At 39.7% G+C, this 23,940-nt stretch overlaps 1 protein-coding gene across 5 annotated transcripts in view; it reads left to right on the top strand.

Moving 5' to 3' along the window:
• Positions 1-23,940, top strand: part of UTRN (utrophin) — a 509,162-nt gene that overhangs the window by 94,749 nt on the left and 390,473 nt on the right. For all 5 annotated transcript variants that reach the window (XM_059177336.1, XM_059177335.1, XM_059177337.1 and 2 more), the window contains one exon: positions 9,855-9,916. In XM_059177336.1, coding sequence (XP_059033319.1) covers positions 9,855-9,916 — 62 coding nt within the window. The remainder of the gene's footprint in view (positions 1-9,854; positions 9,917-23,940) is intronic.

Below are 23,940 nucleotides of genomic sequence, written 5' to 3'. Positions count from 1 at the left end.
GCAAAGTAAAGACCATTCCCTTAAAAATTATTAAAATGGTCAATGCTTTATTGCATCTGGGGCAAGACTTGGTTCCTGCCCTGCATTCATTTATCCAGCCATCCATCCATTCCCCTCAGAGTGAGAGTTCTGATGGGAGCTGTTGCCTGGTGACCTTGGAGACACATATGAACGTGGTTTATAAATAGAAAACGAAAGTCAGAGTTCCCTTCTCAGAAAATAAGTCTGATGAGCTGATGATTAGTTTGACAATGAGGACTAGTTTTCCCAATTAGGCAGGAGAGACATTTTCTAATAATTGAATGAGCTATAAACTTGGGGCTTCTTAACAATGTGCTGGAAATATCTTTTTAACTATTTAGATTTACCGTAGATATTAATTGTCAACTTAAAAATGTGCATGGGAATTCTTTTTAAGAGTTGTGAAGGAAGATGTTTGAAGCCTTTGACTTTAACACAAACATAGCATCACACTGTCTATGTTGAAAATGTATATTATAGGGGAGGCTGGGTGGCTCAGGTGGTTACACGTCTGCCTTTGGCTCAGGTCCTGGGGTTGAGCCCCGTGTTGGACTCTCTGCTCAGTGGGGAGCCTGCTTCTCCCTCTTCCTCTGCCTGTCTGCTTCCCCTGCTTGTGCTCTGTCTCTCTTTCTCTCAAATAAATAAATAAAATCTTAAATAAAAAGAACATGCATATTATAGATATCATACAGGAAGTTTTAAGTAGAGAAAGGAAATGTGCAAAAAGACACTCCAGAAAAGAAATGGTACAGAGATTCAAAGTATGTGGGATTGATTGAGGGTGACCACATGTGTGCAGTCAGGTGATCTGTATGGCTGAGAATTCCAAAATGGTGACCTAAGCCAAGACATGTCCAGGGAGGGGTTTTGGAAAAGAATATTCAGAGAGGCATGATGGAGGGAAGTTTGGATGTTTAAAATAGCAAGATCAGAGGAAGAAGGAGGTGAGTAATAAACATTAAGAAGAGAGAAGGAGGGAAAGTGTCCCAGCCCTACGGATTCTTCACTTGATGGGTTCTAGTCAAGGAGGCTGGTGGCTCTGGACATTTTGGAAGGTTCATTCTGGCCTCTTGGATTGTGTGTACTTTTTGCAAGTCGAATCTTGAGGAGCTGAAAATAGTTTTTTCCTCTGATTCTTGAATTCCTTGGGATTGTGTTGCTCTTTGGGTCTACCTGGGGACTTTCCTGAGTGGCTGAAGTTGAAAGGTAGCACTTGAGCTTGCATGAATTGTGGTCTGGGTCTTCATCTGTCTCACGGCGCTTACATGGGCCCTGACACACACAGAATTAGATGGAAGTAGTTCCACGGAGGGAAGCCAAAGAGTACTGCCACACCTTTTAATTCACTGGAGTTGTTGGCTTCAGAATGTTATCACTGGCGTCTAACAATGTCTATTCACTCATTATTAATTGCTTGCTGCTTTTCGGTATATATTTTTATCTGACTGTGATGACCCAAAGTTGTAATTATAGAAGACATGTGGTTTAAGTTAAAGTTTTCTCCATCAGTGCTGCAGAAAATAATAGCATTCCTACATAGGAGTGCAAGGAGATGTTTGGGTACTGAAAGTACTATTTTCTTTTTCTTTGGATATTTTTTCTAAGACTTTTTGTTTGAGAAATACTATTTATTGGATGTTTCTGTTTTATTACATGGACTTATTAGGAATCTAGAAGAATCCCCTAGATTTCTCATAATATGGGGAAAATAATTAGAATGAGAAAATTACTGTGTGAATATTTAGCAGTCTTGAAAGGACATGTTTTTGCTCTTATTTTAGAAAGTAGAGCTTGCCATGAGAAAGTTTGAAGTCAGATCACTGGAATGTTTTTTCTATTCAAAAAAAATTTTCCCCGTTCTCATGAAAACTCATTTGCATGAACTTTCATACATCTGGAGATGTATGTTTATGAAGATTTCTGTAAAGAGTTTGTAGAACTTAATAGACCTTTAAAAGGAATAAAGTGAGAATTTCACAGATATTTTCTTTTTAAAAGTCTAGCTTTTTTATCACTAAGGTCACTAAAAAATTAGTTTTCTATTGACTTTTCATGACAGTGACTCATCATCATTATGACTCATTCAGCTCTTCCTAAATAGCCTCTGCTTGTACTGTGGCATTTGAAGTGATTTTTTTTGTAGGATTATTTATTTATTTATGTATTTGAGGGAGAGAGAGAGAGAGAGAGAGAGAGAGTGTGCTTGCATGAGCAGGGGGGAAGGGTGGGGGGAGAAGCAGAAGAAGGCTCCCTCTGAGCAGGGAGCCCGATGTGAGACTCGATTCCAGAACCCTGAGATCGTGACATGTGTTGAAGGCAGTTGCTTAACTGACTGAGCTACCCCAGGCTCCGTTCAAATGATGTTAGTACAGCTCATTCACTCCTGGGACAAAAGTTCAAAGTAAAGTGTTTGTATGTAAAGTTTACAATTTCTGCCCCCATAAATTGAGTGCTTGTTGTTTTGCATTTGCAACGTGTATAATACAATTTATATTTAAGATGTGAAGAGTTTTTCCAAAAGGTATTTCCAGAGAAGAGAATTCAAACAATTCTGGATATCTGTAAATCTTACAGTCTTAAGGTTGAGTTTAGCAGCTCTAAAAAGTGAAAGTTGGAATACATTCCCTCCCATATTTAAAAAAACTTGAATTCATCAACTAGAAAATAGGTAAGAGGTAAATAGACTCTAAAATTAGAAGATGGTCAGGGGTTATTTGTTATACCTAATTTTGGAAATTATTCTTTAGGGAATAGATTATTTTGCAATATTTTGTGGATTAAATGCAAAAGAGATATCTCTGAACCACAGGGACTTTGGAGTAGCATGCTGTTAACTTGGGCTAGTTTAGAAAATCTTCAGGGTATCTCAGAGTTTGGTGGTTTTTGCAATTTCAAAATGCCGTCTTATGGTCAGTGTCATTAGTCATTAGAGAAATGCAAATTCAAACCATGACATAGCATTTCACACCTGCTATAAGTAAAAAAAGGAAAATAAATGTTAGGATGTGGAGATTGAAATCTGTGTACATTGCTGATAGGAGTGCAAAATGGTCTAGTTGCTATGGAAAGCAGTTTCCATAGAAGGCAGTTTTTCAAAATCTAAGCATAGAATTACCCCGTGACCCAGCCATTCCACACGTAGGTATATACCCAAGGGAACTGAAAGTAGGGACTTGTTTTCTTTGTGGCTTTATTCACAATAGCCAAAAGGTAGAAAAGACCCCAATGTCTATCAACAGACGATGTGTGGATAAAATGTGGCATACAGGTGCATCTGGGCGGCTCAGTCGGTTAAGTGTCCAGCTCTGGGTTTTGGCTCAGGTCATTGATCTCCATGATTTCAGGGTTATGAGATTGAGCCTCGTGTCAGGCTCTGCACTCAGCTTAGGGTCCGCTTGTCCCTTTACCTTCTCCGCCTGCTTGCTCTTGCTCTTGTTTCTCTCGAATAAATAAACAAGTAAATAAAATCTTAAAAAAAAAGTGGCATATACATACAATGAAATATTCAGTTGTAAAAACGAAGGAGTTTCCGACCCATGCTACCACAGGGATGATGCTGGATAACGTGGTGCTGGGTAAAATAAGCCAGATGCAAAAGGACAGATACTGTATCATTCCACTTACATGAAATATCTAGAAGAGGCAAATATATACAGACAGAAGTAGATTAGGGGTTACTAGTGCCTGGGAAGAGGGGGGAGTGGGAGAATTATCACAGTTTATTTATTTGTTTTTAAAATAGGCTTCACTCCCAATAGTGGGGCTTAAACACAAAACCTTGCGATCAAGAGTCACATGCTGTAACTAGTGAGCCAGCCAGGTGCCCCTGTGAATGGGAGAATTCTTGTTTAATGGTTATGAGACTTCTACTCGTGCAGATGAAAAAAGTTTTGGATGTAGTGGTGATGGTTGCACAACCTTGTGAATATAATTAATGCCACTGGATTGCACCTTTAATATGGTTAAAGTGGGAAAATTTATGTTCTGTGTATTTCACCACAATTAAAAAAATTTAATATGTAATTTATCAGAAAACACTGAATTGTAGACTTTACATGAATGAATTGTGTGGTATGTTAATTGTATCGAATCAAGGTGTTAAAGAGCTTTGCGAGTACCAGAGAATACTAGATAGAGATGGGGATTCTGATTTGATTTCTGGCACCACTTGACTTCATCTTGTGGGATAAACTTCTGATGTGTCTAGTTTCAGATTGGGGCTTCATCAGGTCCTCTGATTTTATATACTTTCCAGCTCTTAGACACCCTGATTCTGTGAAAGTAAGGTGGGTACTTTGGGTGGGTTAGACATTTTCTTCCAATGGTGAACATGACAGAAATCCTAAACACAGTGCATGTGGGGCTGCAGAATTTTTGGAATCCAGGAGCTGCAGAATTGCCATGAATTTGGGAGGGGAATGGATGGACGATGCTAGAAGGTTTATATAAAGAGGTTGCTTTTCAAAGAATCCATATTTTTAAAAAAAACATTTTTGAACATATAATTCTAACTCTGTACTCATCTTCTTTTTATGGGTATAAATATTTTTAAGGATTGAAGATGTTCTGAAGTTTGGAGTATTTTATTTTAATTTCTGTGATTGCAAAGTTATTTTTTTATTAATTATTTTTATAAATATATAATGTATTATTGGCCCCAGTGGTACAGGTCTGTGAATCACCAGGTTTACACACTTCAGAGCACTCACCATATCACACACCCTCCCCAATGTCCATAACCCAACCACCCTCTCTCTAACCGCCCCCACCCCCACCCCTTGCCAGCAACCCTCAGTTTGTTTTGTGAGATTAAGAGCCTCTTATGGTTTGTCTCCCTCCCGATCCCATCTTGTTTCACTTTTTCCTTCCCTAACCCCCAAACCCCTCCACCCTGCCTCTCAAATTCCAAGTTTGGAGTATTTTAGAATTGTTCTTTTGATGTTATTATATGTTAAAACACTCTGTTTTCTCATAAATATGCATTATGTTTAATTAAATAAGCTCTTTTTTGTTAGGTGTTGAATTTGAGCCTGAAATGAAGAGGGTATTATTCTATTTTTCTCTTATTATGTCTAGAATGCCCTTCTTTGCATGAACCAGAAGTCATCTGTCCTTCAAGATATATTTTAAACGCCTTTTTCCCCATGAAACTTGGACCTCCTTGTGCTTGGCATACATTGAACGCAGGCTTAGGAGCCAGTGGGACCTGGTTCTGTTTGTGGCTCTTGACATTGTGCAGTGGGTGATATTGGACAGTTCCTTCAGCTTTCGTCCCTGGATCTCAGGCTTCTTGCAAAGGAAAGTTGTTTTCCTCTTGTCACTTCACCCACCTTCACATCTGCCAAAGAGACCATCGAGTTGTTCTTTGCTTCTTATAGCGTGAAGTCTGAAAGTCTGTTTCAAATGGTTTTTGGCTTTAATAACTTCAAAGTATAAATGCGATAAACATATGAAGATAACATTTGAAATGTTAATTATCTAAACTCCAGATATACTTAGGTAGTTTTGACAATTTTGAAAAGCACATTTTTAAGTTTTTTTTTTCCCCAGCCCCTCTGAGAATGTCAGATTTTGAAACAAGTTTGGAGTTTATACACTCTAATTGAGAGCCGTCTGTCTTCTCTTGTCTCTGCGTCTTTGACTACGTATTTGTAACATTTGGCAGATTGTTACATAATATTTACATATTTCCATGTGCCATTTTTATTCGTGTTGTTTCAGTAAGTGAATTGGTGGTGTTCAGAGGCCAACCAAGTGGGTAGGAGACCCCAAGATCTCACTAAGCCCCGGTGGTGGGTTTCTTTGGACTTGATGAAATACAGTAGCCAGAAAAAGAAGTGGGAAGATGGTCTGAAATGCTTTCATTCCTTCCGAAATAATCTCTTTTGCTAATGAGAAACTGGCTTTCTAGGGTGAGTTGCCTTTCATGAGAGGCTTTAATAAAGCCAATCCAAGTTTTAAATCATCCAACAAGACATTTCTCTTTTGGCTTAAAGTGTAGGGACTTCTTCTCTACATAACTGCATTTTATGGACTCAGGTTATCGCCAGCCAATTAGACGCTCTTCAGTTGCTTTGAAAGATGTACAGGCGGATAATGCTTTCTCGCTAACAGTAGTCTGGTTTTAAGAGAAGTATCCGTGTTCCTAGGACTTGGGTGTTTCCATAAGGGAAACAAGTCTAATTTCTCTGCCACATTTCCAGTTCAGGATTTAAATTGAGATTTGTTGCTGCGTTCTGCTGAAAGAATTTTTGATACGCATTTGAGCTGGTGAAGTGAAAAAAATTGCAAGCCAGTTTCCTGGAAGATTTATCAGGCTGTTTTGTTGATGTTTTTTGCTTTACTTTTCTCACCCATCACAGAAATAAAATTCCAGGCGAGACAGCAGCAAAGGCCCTTGGATCTGTGTGAGCATGTCAAAAGCATTTTAAGAGGAGCAAAATATTTAGAGGAAGAATTTGGAAAATCAGCCTTAAGGGATTTAACACATTTTTCTTCCCCTAATTCAGTCCCGTGTTTGTCCCCTTAATGGAGAAAGGTCATTAAATGGATGAGATTTGCTAAGCCCCGAAAGGCTTTCAGAAAACTAAAGGGTTTTTCGAAAATCTGAATCTAAAGACAATGCTTGTTTAGGAACCGGAATGAATACATTTAGAGTGTAAATTATACTAACTTATTTATGTAGAAAAAGTCAGTTATATGTAAGATGGTATTAACTGCACATTTTTATTTTGGAGAAATTAAATGACAAATTGGCTTGATAATGGAGAGCTGAATGACTTTGAGACTTTTGAAGTTCTGCATAAATTTCTAGGAAAGGCAAAATGATTGATCAGTATTGCATGACTGAGATTTTTAGTACTACCACTTTGCTGGCATATTTTTACCTCCCAGAAACAGGACCTGGGCCAGTGTTGTTACCTTAATTGTGGTGCAAAGGGCTGTTTTCTACTACGAAGTGTTCCAAATTTGTTATATTTTAACCTCATAATTGAAAAGCTGCAGGCTAATTCCAGTTCTTTTACTGAGTTCCTTTCTGGTAGAAAATAAGAGGTGTGTGTGTGTGTGTGTGTGTGTGTGTGTGTGTGTTAGAAAAGGGAAATGTGAATTAATGCCTTATTGAAATTTGAACTCTTCCCCCCCCCCCCTTTTTTAACTGTCAGGAAAATGAATACAGAGGAGTGTTATAAATTTGGAAGTATTTTTGAAAGGCTTGGATGTTGGACAATGTATCTCTACAACCTCATACTTTATTTCGTATTGGTTACTTAGACTCATATTCAAACTTAGATTTGACCCAAAGATCATAGACTATTATAGAAACATTAACTTATTCATTTTTGTAAACATCTCCATATGGGAGAAATCTATTTTTAGCATTTAATTTTCTACTTTATGTGATAAGTTGAAGAACCTTAGTTATCATTCATTAAGGTGCACATACTCATTTCTTTGTCCAGTCTGTATCTGGACTATATCTGATAATGGAGAGGAACATATGAACTATTAAATATTTTAATATTTTTGAAAATAAGAAGGTTAAATGCTCAGAAAAGAGGATAAGAAAAAAACAAAATTCATTAATATCAATCCTTAGGAATGTTCCCCATTTTAAAAAAATTTATTTTTATTTTTTTTAAAGATTTTGTTTATTTGACAGAGAGATCACAGGCAGAGAGGCAGGCAGAGAAGTAGGGGATGCAGGCTCCCCGCTGAGCAGAGAGCCTGATGTGGGGCTCCATGTGGGACTCGATCCCAGGACCCTGAGATCATGACCTGAGCCGAAGGCAGAGGCTTAACCCACTGAGCCACTCAGGTGCCCCAAGAATGTTCCCCATTTTTATGGTGATAAAATTTTCAGCTTGTGTGATGAATGTTATAAAATTAGGAAAATTTAATATTTATGACCTTTATATGTATTTTTGTTCATAGTATTATGGGATATATGTATAGTAAACTATACAAAAATAAATTTTTTCTAAGGTTAATTGGACAAATAATTAGCTTTTCTAAGAGCTCTGAACACTGATTTGTATTGGTGGGGCTGATACAGATATATACGCATGACGAATGTGGCTGACTTATATTTTCTGTATCATCTCAGCTCTGTCTCTCTTGGGCGTGATTGCAAGGTGGGGACATTCAGAGTGTGTAAGCAAGACCTCTTGGTTAATAAATGGCTTATATATGGCATTGATCGATGACAGAAAGCCGGAAATCAGGTTTGAGGCTGACTGCATTGTCCTTTCTGGAAAGCAGGCTACCTCTCAGTGCAGTTAGCATCAAGAAGGTTCTTAGACAACAGTTTTGTTTTTCACCCAATTTCCCCCTTTGTTTCTCAGAGTCAGTCTCCAATTACCTTTATGGATGTGTAAAAGGGCACTCCTTTCTGGAGCTGCAACTCTCCTATTTATTTCAGGAATGACCTTTTAATCACAAACTCTCCTTGCAGAAGGGAGGAAGGATCAAAGAGATCACAAACTTGGTGAAGTGGTGGCTGAACTTCTACTTCTGCTGTTAGAGATGCCTTAGGAGGTCTAGGGTGAAGGCAGCCCTTTTAAATTGATGCACGGAGAGCAGGGTGCACTGGGGCATCTCTGTTACTATCTTGCTGTTATGATGTGAGAGGCAGCCCGGTAGTGTGGATGGTACCGGGGCAGGCAGTGTGTTCATGCACACAGACAGAACCACAGCTTTCAGCATCGTTCTAAATCCTCCTGAGGCAGCTTTTGGAACCAGTCAGAGATGGTTTTAATGTGCTCTTCTGCAGGCAGTAAGCCAACAGTGACTCTTGCTGGTTGCAGTAGAGAACTGGGGAGCAACTGAAGAGGATCTCATTAGAAGTAGCAGAGAGGGCACAATGGGTATTTATCTGCCATGTTTACATGTAGACTGTAGTAATGATTATAGCAATAACAATAACAAAGAGTTCAATGCCAGCTCTTTGGCAAATGGTTTCTGCTTAGATTCACTCATCTTCAAAATGCCCTTGCAGGCGGGGTGTTATTTATCTCTCTTTTACAAGGAGAACCAGAGGAGAGGGGGCATTGTAGTGATTACCCAGGGTCACCTGCTAAGTGGATTGGGGTGTGGTCTAGTTTGTTCTAAAGCCCTTTGTCTGTTTGATATATCACAGGGTTTCCCTGCGCTTCACTAAATCATTCTGCCCATCTTCAAGACATTCTGGACGCTGTCGTTCATTTTCATTGGCTGTGGCTTGGAACATGAATTTGTCATCAAAACCAAACTTGATCATTTAAAAAAAAAAAAAGACTCCTGTTTCTCCACTTGTAAAATACTGTGATTTATAGATCACGATCATTAAAACCTTGTCCTGTTATTCTTCCTACAGGAAAATAGAGGTTGTGGAATAACCTTATGCTAGTTTTTGTTCTGGAAGGGTAGGACTTGTTCCAAAATGAGGAAGATCCTGAGTTTCTTAGGCTTTTTTTGTGGATGACTTCGATTTTTGTTTTGGATATGCTAACGTCTTTATCACGCGGAAATTTCACTTAGCAAAATGCAACAGGAAGTATTATGTGGAATAGTGTGAAGGGGAGATGCTGATTCTGTCCCGCACGTGGGGACTGAATGGTTGAGGCTCAGGACAGGGCGGGCAGGCTCCCTGGGGAAGGTGCCCTAGCTTCCCCTGCTGAAGACAGGGGCAGACTCCCTCAGCCTTCCTGTTCTTCCTCAGCTGTGGATCTTTATGCCTCAGGAACCCTTAGGATTTACAATTTTAAACTCTCCACGATGGGGGTGATTGTATTTAGAGCCCTTCCCAAAGATACAGACGTGCATTCATTTCCCTTCTCTCCTTTTCCCTCCCGCAGATGAACACAATGACGTGCAGAAGAAGACCTTTACCAAATGGATTAATGCGCGATTTTCGAAGGTAACAGACTTTCAGACACTTGATTCAAATGCTTCTTTCTGATTGACGGAGTTTGTTTGGAAGTGCAAGGAATTTTCCCATGACATGTGACCTAACAGAAATCTTCTGAGTATGAAGATACATTTGTACTTTTATAAAAATTCTCTTCTGAAATATATTTAAACGGAAATCCTGGTACAAGCAGTTCATGGTGTGAACACTGTCATAGTATAAACAGCTTTTAATTTTTACCTGGCATTTTTTAGTAATATGCCAATAGTTTGCTGCTCTTGATTCTGTGAATCCTGGGTACCTTTAGGAAATTAATATATCACTGGGCAAATTTTGTGTTCGCTTAGCTAGACAGATGATGATTTCACTTTGCCTGGTTTAAATCAAATTGTTGTTCAGGCAGCCTTTCTACCCCATGCAGAAACGTTTAGGGATTTTCCTGTCTGTGGATGTGGCTAATAATGATGATCTACCCTGTGGTTCTTTTTTTGAGAACTTTCTCACCTCTTTCCCCAAGGATCTACTCTTTCTCAGCATTTCTAACTGCTTGGAACATAATCAGTGTTTTGAATGATATTCTTTTTAGGGGCAGGACAAACCTACAAAGGAATGGGCAGGGCTATTTTCAAACTTGTTCTTACATAACTATCCATTGGTTATTGACATTGGGATTTGGTACTTTAAGTTTGAAATGGAAGGGAAATTTGCAGGATTCCACATTAGAAAGGGGAGAAATAAAGGTTTCTTGGAGAAGCATCTTCATAGTCTTTTAAATAGTAGGAAAGGTACTTTAATTAAGGGATATCTTTTTTCAAAATTTTCTATTTGAAAAGGTTGCAAAGGTCAAGAAAATAAACCTTGGTATTTCTTTGAGGCAACGTGAGAATGTTTTAGGATTACTTTGCGTAGCAGCATGGTTTAAAAATTGCTTCACATCCCAGTGTTTACAGATGATTATTTGATTGCAATGTTTTCTTAGGTTTCGCACGTTTTTGTTGAGGGATGTTTTATCTTGCCTCTGAGAATGTAAGGAATGTGAAAACGAAGTTTGACAGAAGGGTCAAGAATATAGACGTGCTTGCATAATTTGTGGTTTTATGTGTAGGATTTATTTCAGAGCAGACATAGGTATTTTGGGGGAAATTTTAATTTGTTTTATTTTAGAGGCAGAGGTAATGTCTGCATGCTTGGATTTGACATTATTCAAAACTTTTGAAATACCCATCTGCGTGTGACCATATTCTGGGCAGCATAGTTATAGCAACTGAGAGCGTCTGGGTAGGAGATGTTATATCCCAGTGGTTTTATGAGGGCTCAAATGTGTAAGATTATCCATCCTGTTTGTTTTTGAGGATGATACGGTCACTTCTAAGTAGAGCAAGTTAAGCAGACCTATTTTTTTAGCAGCTCAGTGTAGTCATTGGGGAAGAATTACCTTAGGACTGATTTTAAAGATCATTTGAAAGCATCATTGTCTTGGTAGACCTTCATTTGGGGAACATTTGAAACTGGGAGAAAGACTTTTACCCCTCTTTATGAGAATAGATCTAGTGCAATCTGACATGGCAAGGTGGAGGGTAGAATAGAGATGACATCTGGGAAAGAATAATTGAAAATGGTTACCTTTATCAGCGTTGCCATGAGTTTGGCTCAGGCGAGAGAGTACCTGGACAGTATGTGACATATGGTTGAGCTGGAGTGTCACCAAGCAGGTGTTCTTCATCTCTAGGTCCGGAGCTGTTACTGATGGTTGCAAGAGTGGCATCAAAGCTGCCGCTCCTACCCAGTGTGGCCCAAGGACCCCTTTGCCGAGCTTTAAAAATATCCTTACTGCAGCTAGTGTCCCTTGACTTCTTTTCCATTAGATGCTCCTCAGTGTCCAGTGATCATTTGGGTCATGTACCTGAATTCTCTCAAGAGATAGCTCAGTATCGGGGAAGCTGGATGGCTCAGTCAATGAAGTGTCTGACTCTTGGTTTCGACTCAGGCTATGATCTCACGGTTGTGAGACTGAACCCCACATGGGGCTCCACCCTCAGTGGGGAGTCCGCTTGGGATTCTCTCCCTCTTCCTCTTCCCCTCTGTCTCTCAAATAAATAAATGAATGTTAAGGGGAAAAAAAAGTAGCTCAGTATTTATTGCTGATGATTAACATGTTTAAAAAGACCTCATGTAACACAAAGTCCAGTACCAGGATAGTTTACTTGATGAACTTGATATTTAAATTTGTACATTTATAATGCATATATTATTCTGTAGTAGTGAGTGAATGTTTTAAGTCCCATGTAAATTATGTGCCCCAGGAAGCTTTTAATTATTGCCAAGACAGTGAAAAGACCAGGTAATATTATCATTTTTAAAATTTTTAACATTTTAACAGTTCCAGTTATGTAAACTGACACAAAACTAAAAGCTTATTTTGTTTGGAGAAGAAGTATCAAAAGTAGAGCTGACCCTGGAAACATTTCCTTTCAGATGACATGGAGTAAGAAATCAAAGTAGAAGGAAAGTTTGGTGGTTCTAGAACAAACTTATCAAAGAAATTATGAGTATGTGGACATAAAGAGATGGAGAGTCCATGGCAGGGACATTGAACTCAGTCCACGTTCTTTCTTTCCCCTGGCTGTCCTGAACCCATAAATCACATTGCTTCCACACTGCTGGTTAGGAAAGAGAATAACACATTTCTGTGCTGGGAGATTTCCATAGACTCCCCATACAGCTTAATTCCACTCTGCAAGGAAAAGGTAGTTTTGGGCATGGTGTCACTAGGTAATCCAGAGGCTGGCACAAGAGAAAAAAAGTCCCGGTAAAGAGAATGAATTTGATTTCATTTATTTCTTTGTCCACGCCCTTTGGTATATCATGGTAGAGTTTAAAATAGAATTATTGTTGAGTCTGCTGCTTCCCTGCAGCATGGGTCCCTCTCTAGAGTAGTCAGGCCCTTGTCCTGAAAAATGCAAATAGATAACTGATGGTGTCTTCCATAGGAATTTATTTTGAATTCCATCCCTGGACATTTTCTTTGTGGTCCCCTCCCTGGCCCCTTGTAATCAAACACCAAATCTTTTTTTTTTTTTTTTTAAAGATTTTATTTATTTATTTGACAGAGAGAGATCACAAGTAGGCAGAGAGAGAGGAGGAAGCAGGCTCCCTGCTGAGCAGAGAGCCCGATGCGGAACTCGATCCCAGGACCCTGAGATCATGACCTGAGCGGAAGGCAGCGGCTTAACCCACTGAGCCACCCAGGCGCCCTCAAACACCAAATCTTATTGAGTCTCCTACCTATACATATTAAAAATGTCTATTTCTCTCCCTCTTTTGACACCTCCTTTTGCCAAGTCACTATTATCTGAGTTAGGAAAATATGCAAACAACTTTAAGATAGGCAAATAGATTAGTGAGAGTCCTTCCAGTTCAGATGTCTGGGTTATTGGCCTTCCCTTGTCTGTGAGCTACTCCACAACTCTGAGAGTTGTAGAAAACAGATAATAATGCAAATGATTCTTGTCCATAAAAAGTGCAAAGTAGGTGGAAGGCAATTGATTATTATTCCTGGGATAGACCTATTTTTGCATCTATTATAAATTTATTTCCGCTTTCCTTTATTGCGTATAAACATGGTCTTTTGAATTCTCCTTTGAACTGGTTGTAATACCTTTCTGGTTCTCTTGTCAATTAATGAGTTGAAGTCTTTGACACGTGTTGATACTACATGCGTATGAGAGTCATGATTTTACTGTTGTTTTTAAAAAAATTATCCCTGAACACGTGGATCACTGTAATAATCTACCAGCTGGTTCTGCCATGCCATGCTTTGCCCATCTGTTCCCTTCTTTCTGCAGTCTATAGAGTAGTAAGAGTGCTCTTACAATGTAAGTTGCCATACCCTTTTCTCTTCAGTTGAATCTTTCAGTGGCTGTCCGCTGTTCTTACTTGCCTTTTAAGGCCCTCAAATGTTGCTCTCAACAAACTGCAAGGACCTATTTTACTGTCCCTGCTCCCCTTCCCCCAGGGGACTTAAAAACAAGTCCCAGAAATCAGCTCCAGGTGTGAAGGCCAAGAAAAACAAGGCTGTACCCACCTCGAGTCTAGCCCTGACATAAGTACAGCCATCTTGGCAAAGCAAAAGCCGGCACCTTGTACTGTGAGAGTGGGTTAGCATAAGAATGGCCATCCTGAAGGCCGGGAAGCCATTTTACTGAGCGTCCCTAACCAGCCCACAGGGCGCAGGTAACTTGAGATAAGAGAAAGTAGCTAAAACCTAAGAAACAACTTAATCATATACCACCAGGATGGTTAGGTGATGGTGCCATAGGGACCAAATGTTAAAGAAAAACAAATACTTAACTTGCAGAGACCACAATCCTGTAAGACAGGAGTCTCCCTTGGTTTGCAAATGTCCTGGTGATTTAGAACAAAAAGGGCTATCTCTTCAATGGCCCTGTTTCCGGAGACAGTGGCTCAGTTCCTGCAGGCCTAAGGTCGCACCATAAAACTGAGGGAAGCTGAGGCGGAAGGAAATGTAAATAAAGTTGAATTTCTTCTAAACCTAAATCTTGCTTAACCAACCGCCAGGATGGCGCCAGGGTAACACTGGGGTGGCAAAAGGTTAAACAAAGTTAAAACTGTCGAAGTGGGGTGCATAATATGTATGTAGCTATGAAGAAGTGCCTTGAAAATGCTATATAAACCCTTGGCTTTGAGTGCTTGGGGTCGTTGTTGAAACCCGCTGCGCCTGGCGGATACTTGGACCACCGCTAGCTGGAAATAAATCTCACTGTGTGACTTGCATTATCGAGAGTGTTCTCTGTCTAATTGAGGGGTGGTCGACTCCGTACCCTAACAAAACTACTTCTGATTGCATTTTGCTCTCTCTCCTTCCCTTCTGATGCTCTGGCTATCATGATGAGCTCTCTCATGCCTTCTACCCTTGCTCCTTCTTCCATCTTTTCCTGGCCAACTCCTTTTCCTATTTGTTGCTGGAGCTGAAATATCATTTCCCCAAGGATTCTTTTTCTGAGCTCCCAGATGAGGACAGATATGCTCTGTACTCCCAAAGCACTGATCAGAAAAGTTGTATCTGAAAATATTTGTCTCTCCTCTCCTAATGATTGGTAAGCTCCATGGGTACAAGGATTGTTTCTTTTGTTTGCTGGCACCACTTCTGGCATTTAGGAGGCCCCCAGTGAGCCTTGATAGGCTTAATAGATCAATGAATGACAGTGACAGAAACATATTTAAATGCCTGATACTTTATATCCATAAACCAGTTGGTAGTTGTTATATTCAAAAGAGGTAGGAGGGAGTGTAGAATTGAGTGCAAAATGGCACAAACAGTGTTAGTCCATGGATATGAATACACTTTGTTGCATTTACTCACAAAAATCAACAAAAAAATCCAGCTCTGCGGTTTCCCTATTTACCTGTTTTTGGAGTTGCACTGGAAAGATTGTCAAATCACCATTTGGATTTAATACATAAGATGCTCACGCTTGCTGCACAGGATTCTTCAAATAGAATTCTCCTATTAAATGGGGGCGATGAAAAATGAGATTTAAAAGTTAAAATCGGTTCAATTCATTCCTTGATAAGGGGTTTGGTAAAGAGCTTGAGAATATTGAAGAGTATGGATCTAAAACCATTGTTTGATTTTTCACTATATAAAGAAATAGGATAGCTAAGGCAGCATTCACTATAAATATATATCCTTTTTGCTGCAAATCCTTGTTAGTATGTTACAGAGCTATGCTTTGGAGTTTGGGAATCCTGAGAAACCACCCAGGATAGAACAGTGTATGGTTGTTGGATTTTAAAAAGTTATGAAGAGCTCAGAAGAAAATGATTATCTGAAGGAACTGAGAGTTAGGAAATTTAACACTTATTCCTGGAGGTGCTGCTCATTTATTTATGATCTCAGGCAAATTATTAGCCAATTTTTCCAGGTCACTTGGTTTTTATTCCTTTAGCTATAAAACACACTTGGTCGTAATTACTTGCCTTATATTGAGAAGAAATATCGAGGCATTATTATGAAACATTATGGGAGATTTTAATTGCTTAAGAATGCTAAATTTAGACCCTCTCAGATAACCCTAGCTTGTAGTACCCCTGGTCTGTGCTACACATATATTTTAAAACAGAAGTGGAAAAACAAACAAACAAAAAAGCATTGACTCGTTAAACCCACTTTATTCCATTGTCTGATGGTGAAGTTTGAGTGTTTCGCTCCTGCTCAGCTTTAAGGTCCTCTGGTTTGTTCGTGGGCTGGTCTCCCGAGGGAGGCAGTGAGGGCCTCCTTGCTTCAGTGTTGGGAACTTCCTTCTGACTCCCAGCCTGCATTTTCTCTGGCTGACTTTCAGAGCTGCTCGTCTGGCAGAGCTGAGACGTACACATTGCAGAAGCATTTTTATCAGTTTGGTGAGGTGATTCTCAAAAGAGGTTTAACAAAGGTTAGGCAGAGAATGTACCGACTTGAAAATGCTGAACTTTAGTTTGGGCAGATTTCTGCCTTTCCCTTTTTGAAGACAACGATGAGCCACGTTTTCATAGAAGTCAGTAAATTCCAAACTTGAAATTTAAATTGATGGAGCATAAAAGGAAAATCTGTGAAGCATTTTTTAAATTTTTTAAAATAGATTTCACTGTGGAGAGCTATTCAAATGTGTTCCTTTGAGGCAGAGGGACATTGCTTCTAGAGTCCCATTGTTTTCTCCTCTTTTCCTGTTGGAGGTTGATGGTCACAGAAATGAGAGTGGGGAAAGATGTGTAGGGAGCTTTGTAGAAGATGGGGCAAGAAAGGCAGCCTGTAGCTGTTCAGTCTTCTTTCAGTCTTGTGAAGGAGACAGTATAGGCTTCCGGGGGACTGTCAATCTCATCTCCAGTAGAGATCTGAGCTCTGTGAGTTACACACTGTGTCCACTGTTGATTTATTTTCATGAGCATGACGATGGCAACTCAACTTGTTGTTTAAGGCACCATATCTGTTCAATTAGTTGTTTAAGAAGTTTCAATTTAGGGACACCTGGGTGGTTCAGTGGGTTAAGCCCTGTCTTCAGCTCGGGTCATGATCTCAGGGTCCTGGATGAAGCCCCCCGCATTGGGCTCTCTGCTCAGCAGGGATCCTGCTTCCCTCTCTCTCTCTCTGCCTACTGCTCTGCCTACTTGTGATCTCAGTCTGTCAAATAAATAAATAAAATATTTAAAAAAAAGTTTTAATTTATGTTTACTCACCATTACACAATAAAGTGCACTTCGTATTCTTAAACAGTTCCAAGCTATGTTTTGGCTACATTATGTAAGTTTGGTTTTGTTGTTGTTTGTTTGTTTTCATTCAGTTTGATTTCTTTTGTTTGTTTTGGTTCCAAATAGCATACTTGCAAAATCACTTTTACCTGGTTACTGTGGTTAAAGTAAAAATAAATAAATAAATAAAAGATTTTGACTGAACCCATTATTACTTGTAACTGTTAAGCAAATTTGACAGTATTTGCTGATGCATTATAACCCATGCTCAGTTTTGAGATTGATCCGCTGAGAGGAAATGACTTTTCAGCCTTTGCCTAGAACGGGGTGAGCCCAGCCACCCATCTTGTGCTTTTTCACTCAGCCTGAGTGGCCCTCCCCGCCATCCCCACCTTCAGAGATGGGCTCTGGTTGGTGCTGGGGGGAGGGGGTCGTAGACCGAAGCCAGTATGGGCCAGTGAGCGGAGGGAGAGGATTGTTGAAGAGGTGAGGGAAAGTTTTAGGGGAAAGAAGCTCTTTCTGTTAAACAGAGCTGGGAAGGACCTGCTTTTAGCTGTACCTAACCTCGGGAAACCTGTGGCTCTAACTACAGGTAGTCACCTGCCAACTATGAGTGGAGCCAAACTGGATTGGGGAATGTGGAGTGTTGATACTGTTAATTTTGTTCTTGTCATCTGTTGGGGAAATTAAAAAAAAAAAAAAAAGAAAAGAAAATCCTGCCAATAAAAAGACCTCTATCTGATACAGAATACAGAGCAAGCACAGTACAAATGGATGCTCCTTGCCTGGGTCTCTTGTGTACCTCCTGAGAGACTCCTGCGTTCCCCTAAGGTCTTTGTTATCTTGGGTTAGAAAGCTGGAGATGGGGGTTTATCTAATTCCTCACCCCAAATCTGGTCTTATTGTGTTTTTAAGGAGATACCCTAAGGGGAAAGAAAGGGCAGGGTGGCTGTCCCTCCTTTATTAAACAAAGAAAGTGTCATTTTATTTACCCTTATCAGTCATCATTATCAGTCCCAGAACTAATGCCTTGCCCTGATCCCATGGTAGCATATTGTTTGAGGAACTGCGCTCTCCAAACATTTCCCCTGCTTTGCCAGTTGTGCATGTATGGAATGAGCGGTCTTGTTACAGACCTTGCCTGGTATGCATTTGGACCGGGTTTACTCAGCTTGCAGACCTCACCTGGTGTTTGTCCATGGAGTATGCAATTGGCCTTGCCTCTGGCTGCCAGCTCTGTGAGCCCCACATGTGGAACCTTAGCATACCAGTGTATCAGCACTATCTCATGACTTAGCTCACTCCAAATCAAGGAAAAACTTCTGTTACATGCTGTCTGACTTTTGATTCTCAGGAAGGTGTTATTTGGTTTAGCTTGCGTTTTACAGTATTTTGTAGTTATTAAAGAAATCGTTGATTTGATTCCTGTGTGAACATGGCACATAAATCATTATTCTGCAGTGAATGTGTTGTTAGTGGGATTACCTGAGCCATGTTTCTCCAGTCCCTCACTCTCTTTCTTTTTCCTCCCACCCTCTTTCCCTTCTTGCAAGAGAGCTTCTAAATGGAATCTTTTTCAGTTCTTAAGAACTTGTGCTGGCTACCCTGAATTCTTAAAAAAAAAAAAAAAAAAAATGCCGGGAGCCATGTGCTCACTGATTCTTTTGACTGTAGCAATCTTGCTGGCTTTCCTTTGCAAGGTGTTTAAAGACCTCCTTAGCTATTTCACTGCACTCATTTTGCTCTCACTCTTCTCAGTCAAAAGCAATGTTGCTCTCCTGCTTTCCCTGTAGAGTGGAATCATAAAGTTGATATTGACCTTCATAAGTCTTCATTTCATTGGTCAAACTATACATTTATAGCTTTATAAATTTTTATAAATATTTTTAATATAGTATATAAATAATATAAACATATATTTATATATAATAAATAAATACATAACAATATCTAATGAATGATGTATTTATATGTAAATATAAATAAATATAAATATTTATATATAGCATATATACATTTGTGTACATTTATAGTGATGGACCTCATTTTATCAGTTTGCTTAATCTCTCTTTTTCTTTAAGGATTTTATTTATTTATATGAGAGGTAGAGATAGCGAGAGAGAGCATGAGCAGGGACGAGAGGGAGAAGCAGACACCCCTGAGCAGGGAGCCCAACACCAGACTCCATCCCAGGATCATGACCTGAGCCGAAGGCAGACGCTTAACTGACTGAGTCACCCAGGCCCCCACAGTTTCTTTAATCTTGACTAGAGATACTAGTCTTTGTTTTAATCTATTATTTATTTTACACAATAATACACATCACAAAAAGAAGAAATCCAAAGAAAATATTCTACTTTTAATGCTTTCAGTTCTACTACCAAGAGAAAAAGCATAACATTTTTGTTATAAAAAACTTAAAAAATGTGTTTATATGTAAACATAATTAACCAGAATGGTATTGTTCGTGGTGCTCACTGGTGCCTTATTGACTTTTAAGAAAATGAAGAACTACAAGAGCCAAAAGGATGCTAAAGTTGCATCCTTGCTGAGATTGGGGATTCATAAGTGAAAGAGTCTGCTTTAAAAATATCAAAAGAAGTATCAAGTTGTATTGCTTATTTCTTTTTGAAATTTTAAAATAACTAAGGCCTTGCCAAAAATGATCAAAAACAGAAAACAATAAAAAAAATTAGAGATGCTAAAGCTTACAATATGTTACCAGAGGCTGGGGACATCAGATTCATCTCAAATGAATCTGAGAAGAATGCAAATACATTATAGTATATCTAGTATCTAGTATATGTGTATATATGTATATGCCGTGTATATCCATGTATATGATACTTGTGTACGCACGAATTGCCTTGGCTGCCTCAAATCCTGTTTTGAAAATAGAGCATAAAAAATGGAATAGCTGAACAGTGTCAAAGGGCTCACATTTATTATTTGTTTGTAAGATACCATATCAGATATGTTAGTTGTGAGAGCACTTAAAAACTTATGTTTTCACTCATCCCCTTATTATACCCAGTTGTAACTTGATTATTTATAATGAGATTAAGTAAATCATAGGACAGATTCTGCCTGTGTACTGTATCTGTTACTTGGTACAAATTTGGCAGAAGCACGCTTAGCTCATGAGCCCATCCTAATGTGCTCAGCGTGCTGTGCTGGTACTGGTTTTGTTTAGGTCTGTGTTCTGAGGGTCTTGAGGGCAAGGCCTGCATTTGTCTCTGTGGGTGGTCAGGGTCAGCCTAGCAACTCCAGCGAGAAGGCACTGATCTGTCTTCCACATGGAAAATGCAAGTCCTAATTCTGTCTCTGGCTGGTGGGTTGTTGCTATAAAGAAGTTGTACTTTGCCCTTTAAGAGCTCCAAACTATGCTTTCTAAATTTTATTTTCTTATTCTATCTTCTGCACATTTTTTTTTCTATAACCACTGCTACTATTGCTGAAAAACTTGGCTTCTATGATGGAAATAACTGGGATTTGGGAGTACTGAAGAAGGGGGAGAATAAGACAGTGTCAGATTAGAGACAGGGCGGGGACTTGATCACAGAGGATCTTTTACTTGGAGTGTGGATTGTCTTTGCCTATAATTAGAGTTATTCCGGCTTTTATACAGAAGCAAAGGGATCAATTAGCCTTGCCCTGGAGACTTGAACTGCAGTGGGAGTCATGATGACAGGGAGAGGTGGTTACCTTTGGAATGTGTGTTCGAAGGTAGAAAATTGAGGTGGACAGTGAGTGGAAAACAAAGAATCTGAAACTACAGACTTCTTTGTGTTGGTCTGATTGCTGGTGTTCTGTCTTCAGGCATGTTCTCTAGTCTTTGCGTGTGTGTGTGTGTGTATGTGTGCACACATGCGTGTGTGTGTCTTTTCCACAGAGATTATCCAACTCACTATTGACTACTACATTTCATGTGGTTATGCCATGCGCAGAGACTGCTAATCAGTCGCCTGGTGACCTGGTATGCCACGTTGTTTATCTACTTTCAGGAAACTACAAATATCAGGAGATTACACGGAGAAATTCAGATTTCCAGGTTCTTTTGAAAAACCGGTAGTCCTGCCCACAGTGACCGACATGGCTGCTGGTGGCGGAAATGAGCACGAGCTGTCACCAGCAGTCTTTGGGCTCATTTCTCCGGGGGTGGCAGAGCTCATCAGCTTGGCTTCGTGTGGTCGTCTATCACACATCCCCATCAGTCTTCGCAGCCGCTGCCCTCCTGGAGACCCTGGCTTCTCCTCATGAATTGTGATAAAAGTTTACTTGTATCTTCTGACACTTTTAAATCCAGAAACTTCCATGTCCCAGCTGCTGGTATTAATGCTGGTCCCTCTTATCACAATGATGGGGTTAAAGCTGGTGTCAGGAGAGTGCACCGAAGGACAGGGGTCGAGGAAAGGCTTGGAGGAGGAGTCACCAGGGCTGGTCACCTACAGCATCTGTCCCCTGGACGCATGTCATGTTGCCTTTTCAATTTTTTAAGGTTAAATATGACCCATGGCTTATCCAAGTTCAAGATTGTTCATTTGTACTGTTTTGTGTTTATTGGAAAACTATGAGAGCCCTCTCTTGTGAATGAGAAGGGTGGCCTGAACTTGGCATTTCTGCGGGGCCAAGCACAAAGGAAGTATTCACCATGTATTTGTCTGATTGAGTTATTAAACTGTATTTTTTCTGTCGGAGAAGGCTCTGCAAATATGTCTTTGCAAAGAATTCAATATCTAAATAGGAGGCTGACTGTCAGGATGAATCAGTTTTTAATTTTATTCAGTGATGACTTCTGACATTTCCAAACAGTTTCCCAGGGTAGACCCCATGTTGAGAGCCTGTGATAGGAAAGCGCAGATACGCATTAAAGCTGTGTGCTTGGGAAAAAATTGTCTTCATTTTGAGTTCATTTCAATGTGCTGCATGTTTTGTTGCTTTCTTTGGGAAGTCATTAAATAGAACCCCCTCTATTCTGCGCCCCCCCAATTAAGTATTTCCTGGCTTAGATGTCACAGTCCTGCCCCCTTGTAATCTTAGTGGCAGTTTAGCACAGACTTTGAGAACATAGATTTGGAACCCGATTCTGTAGTATTAGATCCTGTTTCTGTCTTTCCCTTGTCATATCGCCCTGGTCTCAGCTTCCCTATTTCAAAATATTACTATCAAGAAATAACTAATACATGTAACTAATACATATAAATCTCTGTAAACCCCTAAAACATTTCTAAGTGCTTGCTATTACTCTAAGGACATTTCATGCTTCTGCTGCCTGTTTTCATGTGGCCCACAAGCTAGGAATGGTTTTGACATTTTTAGGGGGTTGCAAAAAATAAAGAAAAGAATATTTCACGACACATGGATGTTATATGAGATTCAAATTTCAGAATCCACAAATAAAGTTTTATTGGAACATAGTCATCATTATGATTGGCTCATTTGTTTCTGTATTATCTGGGCTGCTTTCATATTACAGTAGGATCGAGTGGTTTTAGTGGAGACCACCTGGCCAGCAACACCTAATCTAGGTTCTGTCTGGATCTTTGCAACAGAAATTTTCCGACCTCTGCTTATAGGACAGAAAGCACTGAATCCCCATAGGTACAGGTGTTAATCTCTTGGGTGGTAAGTGGGACTTGCTCTTTGGCATAGTCTGGTTCTTTCCATCTGTATATGGGGCATTCTGAAGTTGTATTTGTCAGAATACGTACTTTTGTAGTGACTGGCCATGTGTGTGGTGGTGTGAGTGTGTGTTTTCTGTGTAAGCTTTGAACCACAGCTTTGGATTTGGACAAGCCCAGGTACTATTCTTTACTCTGTCCAATGAGGAGATTCACAGGCTGTATTTCCCCCTCTTTCGCCATCCTGCAGGTGTAATCCTTCCAGAGATTCTCAGTGGGAATATATATTGATGACACCATCATTGGCTTGGAGTGGGAAGGTGTTAGAGAAAGGGACGTAGCACAAAACATGTATTTTTTTGATCGCCATCAGTATTCATCTGAAATTGGGAGATAGAATAGAGAAATTGTATTGCTGTTACTGTAGCATTTTGTTTGTTTTATATTTTTAAAGAAAATTAGAGCACTGGTTATACTGTATGAATGATTGACTTCTAGAAAGACAGAAGGGTGTCTGGGTCATGTTTGTTTGAACAGAATGCTCTGCAGGGAGCTTTTCTCAAGGTTTGTTGCTCCGTAAACCAATGAACTAGACAAGCGAGAGAGGGAAAGAGTGTCTCTTCTAGAAAAGTTAATGCTGCTCCTTAATGCCTCCTACTTTGCCATTGATTAGCAGTGGAGCTTAGGGAAGAGTCTGGTGAGTTTGCTGCTGAGTCACGGCTTGTCTCGTGGTGCAGACCTACAGCACAGTGTGGCATGCTCTAGTCTCATCATGTTCATGGCTTTGGAGTGGGATGTATCTCTACTGGTCATCGTATTCGTCAATTTGGGACTGAGAAGATCTTTGTCCATGAATTGACACTAACACGGACTCAGGTTCAGAACCTGCTTTTACATTCTTGCCTGGGATGAAGAAATGCTTATTTGTTTTATTTGTTCTTCCAGATACGGTTGAAATTTTATGGCACTTTTATGACCGTATAAACACTGAAATTATACTCCTAATATGAATGATAGTATCAACCATTCAGTGAACGTCCATCTTCTTAGTTTTTAACAGATGAACAAATAGATGTGGAAGGACCAAGTCACTTGCCCAGAATTATATGACTGGTGAAAGGACTTGTTTGTTAGTGAGATTGTGGATGCACATTCATGATTGTCATA

Source organism: Mustela lutreola, chromosome 6 (genome assembly GCF_030435805.1).
Source record: "Mustela lutreola isolate mMusLut2 chromosome 6, mMusLut2.pri, whole genome shotgun sequence".
Taxonomy (NCBI): domain Eukaryota; kingdom Metazoa; phylum Chordata; class Mammalia; order Carnivora; family Mustelidae; genus Mustela; species Mustela lutreola.
Note: the sequence above shows the minus strand (reverse complement) of the source record. Positions and strands in the feature narration are given on the sequence as shown.